This window comes from Camelina sativa, chromosome 15, assembly GCF_030686135.1.
Source record: "Camelina sativa cultivar CO46 ecotype springtype chromosome 15, ASM3068613v1".
NCBI lineage: Eukaryota > Viridiplantae > Streptophyta > Magnoliopsida > Brassicales > Brassicaceae > Camelina > Camelina sativa.
Genome location: NC_141894.1, coordinates 17,319,594 through 17,337,433, shown reverse-complemented (window position 1 = coordinate 17,337,433; position 17,840 = coordinate 17,319,594). Strand labels below are relative to the sequence as shown.

Here is a 17,840-nt window from a genome sequence, read left to right as displayed (position 1 = left end):
TTATCATATTGTTTACGACAGTGATTGTGATATAAAAAGTAGACAAAATGCTAAATACAGTGTTAAATTTTGTTTGTTGGTACAAAAACATGGTATTAATGTTTGAAAATGTTAAATCATATTATATTTTCAGTCTAAATAAAATATTCAAGTGTGGACAAAAAAGAAGAAAAAAAGTTAGTGCCAAGCACTACATTTAAGAAATGAAAACACCCTACTTACTAATATCTTTTTCCATTAAAACATGGATTATTATTGGCAGTGTATGATTAAACAAAATGGAATAAAAAAATTTGGAAGCAAGTACAATTGTTGATATAAAGTAACCATGGTTAAACTGAAGAACCTGAAAAGGCTGAGATAGACCTAAACTAGATTGACTAACCATAGTTAAAGCTTCTCTGGTTAAAGATATTGGAAGCTTTTGATATTTGCTTTGCTATATATTAAACAACAATTGGAACCTCCTCTTTTATCAGAAAACACACAACACTTTCTCAGATTCCATCACTACTTTCACACCAGGAAAACTCACAATAAAAACTTCATCTTTACTCTTGAATTGGTGATCATCGCTTCTCTTACTTGACTCTAGAGGTTCGTAGTCTCGTTCCCCTAATTTTTTGATTTTTTTTCCATAGAAAGATTAACCTTTGATTGGCCCAGAAACACGTTTGATTGATTATTTGTTCTTGTTTCTTTCATAAAGTTTGCATCTTTCAGAGGTTTTGATCCGTGTTTCTTGATTTAGGGTCAGAATATTGTGTGTTGTACGGATTAGACGCGTCTGTGGAACTAATTGTACAAAGATTCTTGAACCCTTTTGAGACTGATTAGTGTTTTCTGGGTTTGAGGCACCTCGAACGATTGGAGTAAAATCAACTTGATAAAGCTTTGTGCTTTGGTTTTGATTTGTTTTTAAGATATAGAGTTATTTCTCTTTCTGGATCAAGATCATTATATGAGACCTCCAACTGTATTGATTGCTCATACTAGACATTGAAATCTATGTGCTTTGGTTGGAGTGTTTTAAATTATCAGTTTATTTGGTTGAGTCCTTCTTCAATGATGTGCTGACTGTGTCCATAATGGTGTTTTTACAGATCACATACCTTGTACCGACAAAGATTTGATCAAGATTTACATCTTGTTTCAAGAATCCAGAGCAAACCCGTTGTAGCAGTTTCCAAGAATCGAAAGAATGGGTCTATCGAGTCTTCCTGGTCCATCAGAAGGAATGCTATGTGTGATATTAGTTAACACAGCATTATCTATCTCCATCGTCAAAGGCATTGTTCGGTCGGTCCTTGGCATAGTAGGAATCCGTCTCTCGCCACCTTCATCCTCGCCTTCCTCAGTGACTGCGTCTTCAGAGAATCCAACTTCAGAGCCTTTCGATTTCCGGGTTTGCCAGCCTGAGAGTTTCCTTGAGGAATTCAGGAACCGGACTCCGACGCTTAGGTTTGAGAGCTTGTGCAAGTGCAAGAAACAGGCGGACAACGAGTGTTCGGTTTGCCTGTCGAAATTCGAAGGGGATTCAGAGATCAACAAGCTAAAGTGTGGCCACTTGTTTCACAAAACTTGCTTGGAGAAATGGATAGACTATTGGAACATCACTTGCCCACTGTGTAGGACTCCTCTTGTTGTTGTGGCAGAAGACCACCAGCTTTCTTCTACTGTTTGGTGACTGCTTTTCACTGTATAGTGCTTTTTTTTTTTTTTTTTTTTTTTTTTTTGTTTGGGTGTGTTTGTTTGTGTACAGCTACTTTACTATGAATTAGGCTGCGTCGCGGTTGATTCTCGAACAGATTTAGACCGGGGATGGGTAATCTGATGTACATATCTTGTGAGTTATATATATATACACCCATGTGTAATGGAGCTCTTGTGTGAACATAGTTTTCATGAATCTATGTGAGTGTGTGTGTGGATTACGGCCTCATGTTTACAAAGTCGTATGAGTAATTAAGCTATTCAAAACGTATGATTGGATCATAGTCTCTTTTGAAGTTACATTTCTCTAACCATACAAAAAAAACAAAAGCGCAAGAAAGAGAGTTATTCTGAACCTGCATGTAGTTGTGGGGTGGAGGATGATCCTGGTCTCACGGCGTAAATTTGTCTAGATTTCCCTGAAACAGATTTTCCGGTTTCAGGGCGTAAACTGATATAGTAAAGAGGGTTAAGAAGTGATGGACATATGGAGGGTAGAGATTAGAAGTTGTGTTCAACGGTGGAAACTATTTGGAGCTCAAAGACAAATTTGGATCATTCATGACTCATGAGATTTGTGTTGAGATTGTTATCTACTTTCTTCTCCATTTTGTTCTCAGTCTGTTTTGAGAATTTGTGTTGAGATTGTTATCTACTTTCTTCTCCATTTCCTCTATGTTTGTTTCGAGAATTCTGTTGGTTAATTTACTCATTGTAGCTTGAGTTGTTTCTTCCTCTATGCTCTAGCAATTTAAGAAGTGAACATTGTAACATTATAATGTTTGATTTGTTCTAATAGAGAAATTGTAGTTGATATGTAACATAAATTTGTAAAGGTTTTCAGGTTTCAGGGCGTATATTTGTAGAGGTTTTCTCATTTCAATGCGTAATTTTGTAAAGATTTCCGGTTTCAAAACGTAAATTTGTAGAAATTTCATGGTTTCAGAGCAAAAATTTGTAAAGATTCTCATGTTTCAGAGCGTAAATTTGTAAAAGTTTTCCGGTTTCAGAGCGAAAATTTGTAAATATTTCCAGATTTCAAAGCGTAAATTTCTAGAGGTAATTTGTAAAGGTTATTACGTAAATTTGTAAAGTTTTTTCCGGTTTGAGAGCATAAATTTAGAGAAGTTTGCTCTGTGTATACTCGTGAGATTTGAAAGTGTTGTGTAATTGATATGATATTTGACAAAAGAAATTAACTTTTTGATGACATGTCTTGCAAATTGGGAAAGATAAGATAAGAACATTACTACATTAGTCTGCATACTATCAATAACAATAAGGTAGCAAATAAAGTAAGTAAACCCATAACCAAAATCCAGAATAGGTAGGTTCAGTGTAAGGTTATTTTAAAAAGATGGGATAAGAGTGGCCTACACCACTTTCGTCTGTTTACATTGTGTTACAGGTGTCGCCAATTTACCAACTTGATTTTGGGGATTAATGGTGTCATTTAGCAAATGATTTGTTGATCGATATATAGCCAATACTTTTGATAAAACTTCGCAAACAAACAAACAGACATTCAGAGTTTAGTTTGTACGCGACCAAAATATTAATAGGTAATCTTTTACCCTAAGACCTAAGACGTGGAAGACTACTTGACGTTACATATACAAACCCAAGACTAAACTGTAACAAAGTTAATCTTCTGGTTACAAGATTAAAGGGCAAAGGTACTAGACTACTAGTAGTACAAGAAGTAGTAGCCCTTGGTGTGCCATATTTACAAAACCCAAACCAGCAAACTGTGAAGTGTTATGAAAGGAGACATCATCTCTTTTGTGATTGCAACACTTCGGAAATGCAACGACAGAGTCTCAATATCCGAGGATATCCCAATCCAACAACATCCACTGCAGATTCTATTTCGTTCTTCAGTTGCTTCGACACAACACCGTCTCTTTTTGGGCCTGTAACTTCTAGTAATTCGCAAGGAACTACATCACCAGGATACTTCCCACTGTAACAGAAAGAACACACAGTTTCATTATCGGAGAGTCTTTAAAAACTTGATAGCTACTAAGCTGCTTATATACTTACTGAATCAAACATGCCACATCGAGAATCACATTTAGTTTTCTCAAGTTTGTGCAATCAAGAAAGCTAATCTGCAAATGAAGCTGCTCCGCTGCAATCAACAAGACATTAGTGTTCCTCTCTCAGACAGAACTAGTAATTAAAGGATTGCTACATTGCGCATGTGTTGGCCACTAATGTTAAACTAGTATTACCAAAATGGAAGTGCGAGGAGGAACTAGATTACCTGATGGAGAATCAAAGTTTCCTTGGATCAAATTTGGTATATTCATTTGAGCTAAATGAAATTCCTCAGCCACGTTAAGCAGATTGTGTAGGAGCAAACTGGTTTTCTGCATTCTCAGAGCAAAATGAGACAAATTTCAGAGGTCTGCTCACATAACTTGCAACGACATTCTCAATAAGAAAGAAAAATACCTGAGATGCTATGATAGTATTAAGAGAACCATAGCAACAAAAAAAGATCATTGAGACAGAAACACACCTGTGTAATCTCCAACAATATATTGGAACAACCAATATACTTTTGGGAGTCTTCAGCATTAAACAACGAGTTAAATGCAGTTGAAACATTCAGCCCTGGGAAATGCTGAAGAACAATGCCTTGATTAGAAACAAAAGGAATATGATGTATAAATGGAAGGAAAACAGCTTGGATGTCCATACCTTAACAAATGTATCACTCAAACTGTTTGAAACTAGTACATATGAAGGATGGCCAGGCTTTAATGTGAGCCTGCATATCCAAGAAATTGTTCAATAAAGTCCATAGCACTCATGTATATGCAGCAAAGTGTGGAAACAGATTAATCAAAAAATTTACGGAAAAGTGAAACCAACAGGACCAACCTTTGGTTTAAAAGGCCACTATAGTTTAGAACAATGCTTTGACAATCATTCCATTCACCCAAACTGTCAACTTTCCAGACCTGCCGACAGCAGAAGGGTCATTTTAAGTTAAGGAAAACACTTCGTTTTAGATCCCCATGTCTATAGATATAAGAGGGTATATACCAGAATATCCTGACGTATGGATCTGCAACTCATTCTCTTTTTTAAAGTATCTTCAGCAATTTTAATAGTGTCTGCATATGCCGGTTCTCCTGTCATTGTGTCGAACGTAGTAAAGCATTGAATCAACTTCTTGATTTTTGAGTCCAATTCTATGATCTCCTGTGTTATCTCTGCCCATTTACTAGTAATCATAACCTAGAAAAATGTTGATAGATAAGAAGTCTATTAATTACTTGGATTAAAACAAGCGTCAAAATACACAAAAACAGCAGAAGTGTAAATACTAATAAGATAAAACATAGCATCCATCTCTTATCTATATAATATCATGAGACACTGTGGACAGAACATTATATCTGAGATGTAAACATAAATTTTTCTGCAATAAGAGTGAAAAAGTCATCACCCTGAAAATTGTTCCATGCCTACCAAAAAAACAATTTGAGCCTCTAATAGAGTTGACGCGACCTAATAATTTGGAAGACTAGACACCCCAACATATTCCTGGAATGGTTTTCAAACTGGTCTAGTTACCTCATCAGCTTGGTTAGGATCTAACAAGCCAGTAGAACGGAAACCATGTTGACGTAGAAAGTTGGCACAATTCAACCTCAATGTTTCGGATGTTTGTACACCGGTGGTCACTGCTTGAAACTTTTTCTGCATATCATATAAGAGAAATTTGATCAAGCATGCAGAATCAAAGAAAATTTGAAAAGGAGGAACAACTTAAGTAAAGTAACTACCGTCATTATTTCTTCCTTGAGGTGCAGCAACTCAAGTTTGGCTTTTTCGTATGCTAACTTGCAGAGTAATGATCTACTCTCAGCATGTCTGCAATAATACTAACAATGAATGTTATACACTGGGCACTAATTTATTCGAAAAATATATAAAGGCAGTACAGGGATAACCTCTTTGTCTTAGCACCACTCAAGTCGTCACATACTTTCTACAATTAGAACAAGATCATCAGTGTACATTTATATAGAAATAATGATCGCAGAAGTTTTCTAATAGGCTAACCTGAGACTGAATTTGAAGACAAAGCATCTCACACAAATGAACCTTCTTCATGTGTGTTAATATATCTTCCACCTTACATATCTGCACTTTTGGAACATTAGTACTGCAACTATAAAAGCTAAAAGGAAACAGTCTCAGTAACCAGCTTGGGTTCCCATAGAGAGAAATAATATACCAGTCTTGGGTTCAGCTTATTAGCCAATGGATCAACCATTTGTTTGATTTCTTCTGATACTTTTCCTGGAATCTGCAAGGTAGTGAAATAGTAACTCGTTTGTATGAAGAAAAGTGGGACTAACTTCCAATAACATAATAGGTTATCACCAGTACTTACTTCTACCCAGTTCACTACTTGTCTACGAACTCTGCGGCAATCATGAGCATTGAACTTTCCATCACGGTGGTTCATCACTGAATTTGAAATATACTGTGTACTTCTCCCGACTTTGGGGCTACAATTTCTAACTGCACAATCAACATCTTCTGCTTTCCTTGACAATCTGGATGATCCCTGCAAATTACTATAGTTCAGAAATCTGGCTAAACATCAAAGTTATATCATCATATCATTTCATCCTTTGGGATAGCTTCGAAATTTGATAGTCTCCAGCGTATAATTTCTCAAGATCTTTGATGGAATCTGAGTCAAAATGTTCAATCTGAATGACCTCTTAGTGGGTACTTACTTCTTATAAAGGAATGATCTGGTTCAGCTGTTGGTGTAAAACAACCAATTTCGAAATTTACAATCATTTCAGAGATCCAGAGGATCTACTCACGTTCAGAAATGGAGTGTGTAATCCATTTTTCCCGTGGAGAGAAAGTTCTTCAAAACATGTACATGGGTCGAGAATTTTACCTTAGCATGTAAAGCCTCATTATTGCTTCTGTCCATAGATGACGAGCCAGAGGTGCTAGGAAGGGTTTCTGTAACTACAGAAGGAACATCTTCAGCTGAGATAACTTCTGTTTCACAATGGACTTTCAAATGATTATTATCCTTCAGAAGGAACTCGGCAGCACTGATGTCGGTTCTGTTTTGATTTTTATGCAGCATACTGTCCTTCTCTTTTCGTTTAGCAGAGCCATTCAAGAAGCCTGTGTCACTAAGTAATACGCCAGATTCTTGAAGCAATGATTGAACTTTGTCGGATAAGGTATTCAAAGAATTATTACTAGCGCATTCCTTGGTCACATTTCCATCCCCAATCTCAGATTTTTCGGTGGCTTTACTGTGCTGCTCTTGATCTTGAAGAATAACAAAATTCTTTGATGCTGACGTCGTTGCATTTGATGACACAAACTTCTCAGGGGTGCTGGCTGTCTGATTTCTTTGCTGTTGTTTAAAGAGTGAACCTTCTGTATCAGAAGTAGTATTTCCTTCTGGACTTCTGCGTGCAAACACATTACTAATGTCAGCAGCAGGGCTCAACGCACCACAACTGTTTTGATCTGGTACACCTTTCTTTTCAGAAACTTGAGTTCTATCATCGCTAGTGTCAACATCAGGGCTAAATGCAGCATTACTGCATTGATCTGGCATGTCTATTTTTTCTGAAACTGGTGTTCTATTATCACCCCTAGTGTCAATAGCAGGGCTCAATGCACCACTACTGCATTTATCTGGCATGCCCTTCTTTCCTGAAACTGGTGTTCTACTATCATCGCCAGTGTCGACAACAGGGCTCAATGCACCACTACTGCATTTATCTGGCATGCCTTTCTTCTCAGAAATTGGTGTTCTATTATCATGTTCGGATAACAAATCCTCCAAATTGGTAATGGGTATATCTGCATGAATTTCCATGTGGACATCTACTTCCCTGCCAATAGTTGATGGTGTAGTCATAGAACGGTTTCCAGATAATTGAAGCTTTGATATCTCAATTCTCTGAATAAGAGCAGAACCAGGGGAAGGTGGAATCAATCCAAGTCTGGATTTGCTTTTCTGAATGGTTGACAAGCTCTCAACTAGTGCCCGAGTTTCCCTGCTCATAAAGCTTCCACCATGTTTAGGGGAAGGAGTAACACAAGATACGGACTGGGGTAATAAACCAACTGAAAACGCACTTTGCCTTCTAATAGTTGACGAGGAAAGTGAAGCATCCTCTGTGTAATGTTGGCTTCCTGATTCCTGCAGCACTATCTGAGGGCGAGAGCAAGAACCAGAAGGTGACAGGATTTGACAAGCATCACTACTATCTATACCATGTGAGTCTTTATTAGCTTGAACGACGGGAATGCATCCATTCTGAGGGGACAAGGAAAAATCATGGATGGGGGATCTTGCTTCCACAGTATTGTCTTCAGGAAGCAATTCCTTGCTTTCATCTGCCAGTAGAGCTGCTAATGTAGGAGATATATAACCATAATCATATTTGCGAGAATTTTCACCAACGATACTCATATCATTTGAGTCTCTACCACCACTCCCCTTCTCAACAGGTAGAGGGGACTTTGGAAATAGCTTCTTAGGTTTCGTCAACAACACCATTGCACTTCCTGTATCAGATCTGGAGGTAACCTCAGTTGGTGTTTTCTCTTCTACTGGAAGATTACTCATAGGAGTCCTCACATCTCCAGACTCTGACCTCGCAAGACTACGGAAATGCATAGAAAATGCTGTAGAGTCCATTGTCATTTCATGGTGGTCTTCAGAGATAGTAGCGTCAGACAGTCTTCCAGGATTGATAAAATGGGAAGACACAGGGCCGAAGAAACTGTCCTCTAATTAAAATAAAAAAAAAAGATTCAACTACATGAGTAAAGCACAGAACTTTATCTTCTCTTCAAGCCTATCTCTATATCAATTGCAACATTGAAATCAAAGGTAAATGGAGAATGAAATTGAAGGCGTACCGTCATCACTAGTAGCAGAGCCAACAGTGCTACCACCTGAAGATGGCGAATATTTTGGCCTCAAGAAGGATTTATTCAAGATTGGCTCATCTTCACCATCACCATCTCCATCTCCTTCAGTGTCTTCGCGGTCAGATAAATCGCCGAAAAACTTAATTACTTTATCCTCAGACTCTGACGTTTCAGCTTGTTCACCCTTCGCGGCGGAGGTGTTCGGCGGCGTCTCGTAATCTTCGTCCCGTTTGAAAATGTGGACGGAAGTGATTTCACGGTCGGCGAAGCTCACTCGCCTTAGTCGTTTCCGGCGCTGTGCGATAGATTCCTCGTCTGTTCCGATTCCGCCGGCCGTGTTGTTCATCGGATCTTCAGGCTTTTCCGACGCCATTGGGTAGAGAGGATTTGGGGGAATTTTAGGGTTTTTGAAAATTGAATTATTATCTGAAAATTATATTGTGCGGGAAAAGGGAAAACTTTTAGTTTATTGAAGTTTTTTTCTCCGACCTATATAATTGTTGTAAAAAATATGTTACGTTTAATTTTGTGGAAAAAAAAAATACGTTTAATAAAACGGTCAACAGACTAGATTAATTTTGGTTCTTAATTCTTATACTGGCTTTGATTAGTAACACATTTAACGGTAATAACTTTCGGTATTCGGGTTTTCGGGTTTACACCTATAGAATTCATTCGAATTTTTATACTATCGGGTCTGATTCGGATCAGATTCTTTCGGGTTTAGGTAAGTTCAGATATATCCGTATTCAAACAAACCATAATAATAGACAAAAAAACCATATTTTATCTTACTAAAAATGTTTAAACAAATCTATATATATAAATATTTAACGTTTTCATAGGACAGAATAACTAAAATGACAAAATAGTTTACGATATGTACCAATAAATGCCTGAGGTACTGGGTTTGAATCCACTTAGATGCATTTTTCAGGTTAGTTTCAGGTTTGAATCCACTTAGATGCATTCTTTGAGTATCAGATAATACTCAACCTGATCGGTATAACAACATATCACCCAAATCCAAACCGAACTGCTTATTTTGTTGCCTATTTCAGGTCGGATTCGGGTTCGGTTTTTGGATCTGGTTAATATGACCAGGGCTAATAGGCAATTAGAAATTCACACGCTAGTTTAGTTATTAATTGGGCTATGATTGGTGTCACCTATTAATATCGTTTGCAAACGAACCGTTCTAATAGTCACTAATCAATAAAACGGTTGAAAATTTTGGCTGGATAAAGTGGTTAAACCTTAGTTTTAGTGGTTGCAAACACCAAGTTCATTCACTTGGAGAAACCAACGCTTGCTGATGTACTGATGTACATAAGTTGCAAATTTTTATTTTGGCATTTTGTTCTTTGTTTTTGGCATTTGGTTCCTTTTTATCTAGCAAAAAAAAAATTCATATAATAAATTCATGAATTTTATATAAAAAAAGTTATATGACATTGAATATATTTAATTCAATTTCTTATAATTTATGATAATTTACTATCATAATCTATTATCGTTATGAAAAAAACTAATTCTTTAGCATTTTAACAATTTTTATTTAACTATGTTCATATTTCATATTATGAATTAAATAATAATTTATTATTCCATATTTTTCATTTTCCAACTAAACTATTTTTTTTACTAATTATTATAATTTATACTATTCAACCGCTACAAATGTTACCAATCAAAACTAAATACTCAACCGCTCTTTTTAACTCTACCGTCTTTTCCCTTTCTTATCTTTAACTGCTTTTTTAACCACCTTCTCTACAACTGCTTATAATTTTCTAACCACCTCGTTTAAACGTAGTCATCAATCAGACTTTGCATGAGCGATTGCAATAGGTGGATGAAACCCAACGACGAAGGCGGACCCATATGTAATGATGGGAGGTCAGCTCAGCTGCCCAAATTTTGGAAAATAAACATTTCTTTAATATTTTTTTAAAAAGATGATGAAGTTTAGAGATGAAAATAAAGAGAGAATTTTGAGTAAACTTGATTCTTTATTATAATTTTAGGATATCCTTACACTCTTGAGACACATTGTCTTAATATAGAGATCTAGAGAACAATCTAGAATATAATGACTCATAGTTACAACTGTGATACTCTAGTCATTATCCTTATCTTGCAGAACACCAAATCCGTTATGGAGAAAAGGTTCTGCATCAGGTACAGTCAACTTTGTCTTGACTTAAGAGTGTTGACTAGGCTTCTTTCTTGTTAGACTGTTTTCTGGCCCATCTCACATACCTCACCTATTAGAAATATAAAATAAATATCATATTCCTTAATGTTGCACATTTTTCATCCTCAAATTCAGATAACACCGTGTATGATTTACTTTCCTTTTAATTGTTGGTAAATATCCTTATTAGTGAGAAAAAGCTTGGAAATTCAAAATAAAAAATCAAAATTACTTAGGCTTATATTAGTAGATGAATACTATGCCAATGATTTTGTTGTTTTTTATATTAAAATATTTATGTATTTTAAGTTTCTATTCAATTGAATTAAATATTTTTTTGGTATTAATATTAATTATTTTTCAACCATTTTTCGAAATTTTGACATATGTTAAACTCATGTTTTCTCCAATGATATGAAAAGACAAGTAGAGTTCGAATTAATATTTGGTAGATGGAGCTAACACTGTATTTCACTTTAAAGTAAAACTAAATATTACTCTATATTTAGGGTTATTCTATTTTCTACTAACACTATTTTTAGAGTTACAAAATAGATATAAATATTGAAGAGAACTATACTCAAGTTTTAGAGTTACTCTATTTCATTGTAGTAAAAATATAGACTAACAGGATGTGTCTTTAGTCAAGTGGTTACATCACCACTTCTGCGATTAATCCCACCGGAGTTCTACTACACTAAGTCGCGTTACCCCACTGATTTCAAAACTAAACAGCAATGTTATTTCATAATATGTGTATTTTAAGGGGCTGTTATTGATTTATTGATTTGTAAATCCATATATAATTTTAAATTCCTTATTGATTACGAAAATCAAAACACTTGGATTTTAAAGGAACATGTTTTACACTTGGATTTGAATCTTCCTATTTTTCACTTTGAAATCCATTCAAATCCGTGTAAAACATAATTTGGATTTGAAATCCAAAAACAAATCATTAAACGAATAAAATGAGATTTTAACAAGTTATTATAAATCATAGAACCAATAGCACATTATTTTGATAAATATTTTAAAACGAGTGATTGAATAACATCTGATTTTTGTTTGGATTTTTAAATCTATTAAAATCATAGAACCAATAATCCCCAAAAAAAATATTCGTAACAATACTTGTTTCTGGAATCAAAACCAAATAGATAGACTTTAAGTCAAATGTTATTTTCTATGTGATATCCTCAAAACTAATAATCTCTCGGAAAGTATTTGTGGTTGAACTCCTCCATGAAGTCAGCCCAAGTCATCTCCCTATGCACTCTCCTAGCAGCCACTGATCTCCACCGCTCCTGAGCATCACCAATCAGGTTGTGGACCCCTATGTCCACCCAAAACTCCTCAGGACATCTAAGAGTCTGGAAGTTACGTTCCACACTCGTCCTCCATGCATTTGCAGCAGTAGGATCCGTACCACATGAAAACCACACAATATCTATGTTATGCATCTCCCTCAGCATAGACACATAACGAGCATGATCTCTCACATCCGCAACCACTGGCTGCTGCTCCTCCGCCACCACTGGTGGCACTTGAGCCTGAGCCGGAGCCACTGTTGGCAACCGCTCCAACACCTGTGCTAACAAGGTCGCAAGATCAACGCCTCCTCCAGGGACTCCACCTGCTAGGACTCCCACACCCGTAACCCTAGCACCACCGGCCACTCGAGGACCGACACTACCCCCACCGGCCACACTCATGGATCCCTCCTGAAGGCCCTGCGACTCGCCAACACCGTCAGCTGTCACACTCTGGTCCACAGTATCACTAACTGCTGGGCCTCTGCCCCTACAACGACCTTGGCCGCGTCCACGACCATAACCAGCAACATCTTACTCTCTAACCATCTGCACTACCATGAACAGAAGGCTAAGCCCTCAATTATATAGGACACAAAAAAAAACATAACTCACTGTGGAATCACACAGTAGGCTCGAAGAGGATGTTCTAGGACTCAATGTCACACACAATTGACTAACTCACATAATCAATCAAATCATGTAAATCTCAAACATCTACAACACAAAGTCTAGTGAACCCAAACCTAGAACCGTAAGGGCTTTGATACCAAACTAAAATGACCTGACCCATTTTTTTTTTAAATAATAAATAATAATAATAATAATAATAATAATAATAATAATAATAATAATAATAATAATAATAATAATAATAATAATAATAATAATAATAATAATAATATTAATATCAATAATAAATACTCTAAACTAGTGGTCCCAAACTGTGTAGTTTGTCGATGTTAGCATCGGACAATGGATCGATAGTGATCCAAGATCCTTGGTTCGTGGTGATGGATTGTTGTCTCCCATGCTTGAGAACAAAGCTTCTTCAATCACCGTCTTCTTGGTCAAGTCTTGAAACGACCGACCTTTTTTTTTTTTTTTAAAAAAAACTAATAAATAATAAATATAATATAATAAATAAACTACAACTAGTGGTCCCATATCCACTAGCCACCTAACCACAATCACAACCAACAGCGGAATAACAATACCAATACTCAATAAATAATATCCAATAAATATAATAACCAATAGAATAATATCCAGTATAAATTCCAATCATAAACTAATGATCCAAACAACATAAACCAGTGAACCAGCAATCCTAAGCACATTCTAGGACTCAACTCTAGCAACCTAACAGAAGCTAGACAACCAAGCGAACCACTAGAACATCCTCCTCTTCATTGCCTTGATTCCACGGTCACACTTTGCCTTTACATGCACCACAAACACATATTGCAATGCATGAGTATTTTATAAACACTCAGTAAGGCAATCCTCCCATCTACTGGGCTATACACACAAGCAATAGAGTATCAATAACCAACACACAACAATCAATGAACGACAAGTAACAAACCAGGACTCGGCATCGACCGACGCTAACAAGCATCGACCGATACCAATTAGGGAAGCATCGATCGACACAGAAGCTGCATCGACCGATGCAAGTACACTTGCATCGACCGATACCCAATCTGCATCGACCGACACATGCTCGACGTAACGAAAAGCCCTATAATTTTACGCGCCGTCCTCGCACTTGCATCGACCGACGCAAGTTATGCATCGATCAACGCAACATCGAGCACCGTGTTTTCCCGAAGCTTCTCGCCGGATCTTCATTCCTATAACGACGAAACTCGATCCCCAAGCCACAAGAAAGCTTACTAATGTCCATAGCAATGATCTAACAAGCCTAACATCACACAGCAAGCAGATTAAAGAATCCTCTAGCTTAGATAAGCCATTGTCATGCACTTACCTTTGCCACAGAAGAAACTGAACCTCACACAACCAAGAACAAGCTCCTAGGAAGCTCCTACGTCGATCCCAGCTACAGATTTCACCAAGAAACGCCATAGATCTCCAAAAATCACCAAGAACTCTCAATCACTTTTTCTCGCTTTTCGTTTCTATCAAAAACGGCCACAACCCACGACTAATGAGACAAAAACGACTTAAGGGTTTTCCCTTTTCCCTTTTGCCCAAAACGCAGCGTTTGACTTAAGACAAAACGCAGAGAATTGAGTCAGCATCGACCGATGCTCCAACTGCATCGATCGATACACACCCTAAACCGGGATTCTGGTTCGCGGGTGTTATAATTCTCCCCCACCAAACTAGATTTGTCCTTGAATCTCGAACAACCATCAGCCAAGGACTCCCACGCAACCGTCTCCATGGCCTGCACTCCTCCGACCGATCTACAGAAGGTCACCTCTAGGCGATAGACTCACGCTCCAGGCGTCATTTGCTCTCGACTTTTGGACTTTCCTTTTTCTCATAGGCCTAAACCTTGAGTTCTTATTGGCTCCTCATCAGACCTAAGTCTGCATACCAAATGTTGGCTCCTCATCGGGCCTAAACCCGCATGCCATAATATATAAGGAAAAATCCAAACTCGTCTCTCGGGTCGTCACCCTACAGCGCACCTCCGGACCGTCGTCCGAAGTCGATATACCAACCATACTCCCAAGCCACAAAGTCTCTGAATATGGCAGTACTAGGAGAACCTAAGTCCTCCAAGAGCTGCGAGCAAGCAATTCTGAACACGTCTAAGTCTTATCCCTATCCAGGTTTCCTTCCCGTGGCTCGCGTAAAAACATCTCAATGTCCTACCAACCACATATCCCCTCACTGGAATACCTCATGACCACACAAGGATCATATACATGCCACAAGGGCCGCCACAAAGGCCAAACAAAATGTCCTAAAGAGGACCGCCACCAAGGCCAAACAAAATGTCCTAAAGAGGACCGCCACCAAGGCCAAACAAATGTCCTAAAAAGGACCGTCACAAAGACACTCTGGCTAAAAAGCCCGTCACAAAGACCATCTGTCCCGAAGGACCGTCACAAAGACACTCTGGCTAAACAGCCCACCACAAAAGCCAAACAAATGTCCTAAAGAGGACCGTCACAAAGACACTCTGGCTAAAAAGCCCGTCACAAAGACCACACAAAGTCTAAAAATACCGCCACCCACTGGCACACTGACTCAAAAGTCCGCCATTAAGGCCACACACAAGCCCCCTCCAAGGCTCTCCACCGCTAAAATAGAAAAATTCTAACTCCCGTAAAACTTTCCATATTTAGCACTTTCTATTTTTGGAAACTTTCCACTTTTGGAAACTTCTATTTCAGGAAACTTTCCTCCAAAACCCCGCCTCACGGAAACTTTGTACCCCGAACACCACTTCATCTTGTTACTGAGTCGCACAACCAACCACCCCAAGCGACCGAATAACAAGAGAGATGGGCTGGAATACTCCATTCCCGCTCCAGCAACGGATTACAGATGGGACCAGGCTAAACAAGCTCAAGTCACGGCTTGCTTCTCATACCACTTCTTGAACCTTGCCTTCCTCTTTGCCTCAGGTTCCCAAGTCTGCTCCTCAACACCATCACAGTCCCACAGGACTCTCATCAAAGGAATCTTCTTCTTCCGAAGTTCCTTGATCCTCCTCTCGAGAACCCTCACTGGTCTCGCCTCCAATGTCATGTTAGGCTGAAGATCCTCAGGAATCTTAGCCAACACCTGCTCACCCTCACGGAGACAATTCCGCAACATAGATACATCTAAAACCTTATGGAATGCACGCATCACCTCAGGTAACTCCAATCTATATGCCACTGGTCCAACCCGCTCAATCACTCTGAATGGACCCATATACCTCAGAATCAACTTAGTCTCTGACAACGACCTGTTCGGACCCCGCAACATGGCCATCTCGAGGTACACTCTGTCTCCTACCTGAAACTCAAGATCTCTCCTCCTCCTATCAGCATAACTCCCCTGCCTATCCTGAGCCTCCTTCATGTTCAGCTTGAGAACCCGAATCTTCTCTGAGGCCTCCTGAACAAAACTAGCACCAAACATGCTCCTCTCCCCCACCTGAGTCCAATATAATGGTGTACGACATGGTCTCCCATACAAAGTCTCATATGGAACCATCTTAATACTCGCCTGATAACTGTTGTTGTAAGCAAACTCTACCAGGTTCAGGTGATCTGCCCAATGGCCACCCCAATCCAACACACACATCCTCAGCAAATCCTCCAGCGTCTGGATCGTCCTCTCAGACTGTCCATCTGTCTGGGGATGATAAGCTGTACTCATATGCACCTTAGTGCCCATCTCTGCCTGAAATGCCTTCCAGAACACCGAAGTGAACTTAGAATCTCTGTCAGACACAATGCTCGCTGGCACCCCATGCAATCTAACTATCTTTCTCACATACTTCTTAGCCAAGACCGCTGCTCCATCAGTCTTCTTAATGGCCAGAAAATGTGCTGACTTAGTCAACCGGTCCACAATGACCCAAATAGCATCAAAGGGTTGTGACACTGGCAATCCTACCACAAAATCCATGGTGATCATATCCCACTTCCACTCAGGAATGGGTAGACTCTTCAGTAACCCGCCAGGAACCTGATGCTCAGCCTTCACTAGCTGACATACATCGCACCTCGAAACCCAACTAGCCACATCCTTCTTCATCCCGACCCAATGATAGTACCTCTTGAGGTCACGGTACATCTTAGTCGCTCCTGGATGAATAGATAACTTGCTCGCATGAGCCTCTCTCAGAATCTCCTGCCTCAACTCCTCATCCTTGGGCACACAAACCCGACCATGCACCAAGATAGTACCATTATCTGAGACCTGATACTCTGAATCCACATCATTAGCGGCATTCACCATCCCCAAATCCTTCTCTTGAGCCAACCGCACCCTACTCAGAAGATCTGCTCTGTCAAATGCTTCCAAACCCAACGGTTCCCGTGAAACATCACACAAGCTCAAAGCACTGATCTCTCCAACCAGAGACTCCAACTCCTGCTCCTGAGCCGAAGCTACCCTCTTCCGACTCAGAGCATCTGCAACCGTATTAGCCTTACCAGGATGATAGGCTATCTCCAAATCATAATCCAGCACAAGCTCCATCCACCGCCTCTGTCTCAAATTCAGCTCAGGCTGAGTGAATATATACTTCAGGCTCTTATGAAGTGTAAACACCTGTACCTTTGCACCATAAAGATAAGATCTCCAAATCTTCAGGGCAAAAACTACAGCACACATCTCCAAATCATGATTAGGATAGTTGCCTTCATGCACCCGCAACTGCCGCGAAGCATAGGCAATCACCTTCCCATGCTGCATCAGAACACACCCCAAACCAACTCTAGATGCATCTGTATAAACCACATAGGGTTCTCCTTGCTCAGGCAAAGCCAACACTGGCGCAGTAGTCAACATCTCCTTCAGGCTTGCAAAGCCTTTCTCACACTCTTCTGACCAGACAAAAGGAACATCCTTCCCTATCAACTTAGTCATAGGACGTGCTCTGCTTGCAAACCCCTGCACAAACCTTCTGTAGTATCCTGCCAACCCAAGAAAACTCCTGATCTCTGTGGCATTCTGCGGTCTAGGCC

General features: G+C 39.0%; 1 protein-coding gene and 1 pseudogene across 2 annotated transcripts; one reads left to right on the top strand and one right to left on the bottom strand.

The window, feature by feature from the left end:
* Window positions 1–456: 456 nt before the first annotated feature.
* Window positions 457–1,909, top strand: LOC104747113 (putative E3 ubiquitin-protein ligase XERICO pseudogene; annotated as a pseudogene). The gene is made up of 2 exons (XR_015581400.1): window positions 457–597; window positions 1,104–1,909. The product of XR_015581400.1 is annotated as a putative E3 ubiquitin-protein ligase XERICO pseudogene (transcript).
* Window positions 1,910–3,177: 1,268 nt separating this feature from the next.
* LOC104747112 (uncharacterized) lies at window positions 3,178–9,225 on the bottom strand. Its single transcript, XM_010468683.2, has 15 exons — window positions 8,653–9,225; window positions 6,653–8,520; window positions 6,128–6,304; window positions 5,969–6,040; window positions 5,794–5,874; window positions 5,682–5,719; window positions 5,514–5,601; window positions 5,302–5,427; window positions 4,768–4,962; window positions 4,603–4,682; window positions 4,420–4,489; window positions 4,238–4,342; window positions 3,980–4,085; window positions 3,757–3,844; window positions 3,178–3,676 (listed from the first exon to the last, which is right to left on the bottom strand). The coding sequence occupies exons 1-15, from the start codon at window positions 9,035–9,037 to the stop codon at window positions 3,487–3,489; spliced, it is 3,669 nt and encodes a 1,222-aa protein (XP_010466985.1). The 5' UTR covers window positions 9,038–9,225; the 3' UTR covers window positions 3,178–3,486.
* Window positions 9,226–17,840: the final 8,615 nt, after the last annotated feature.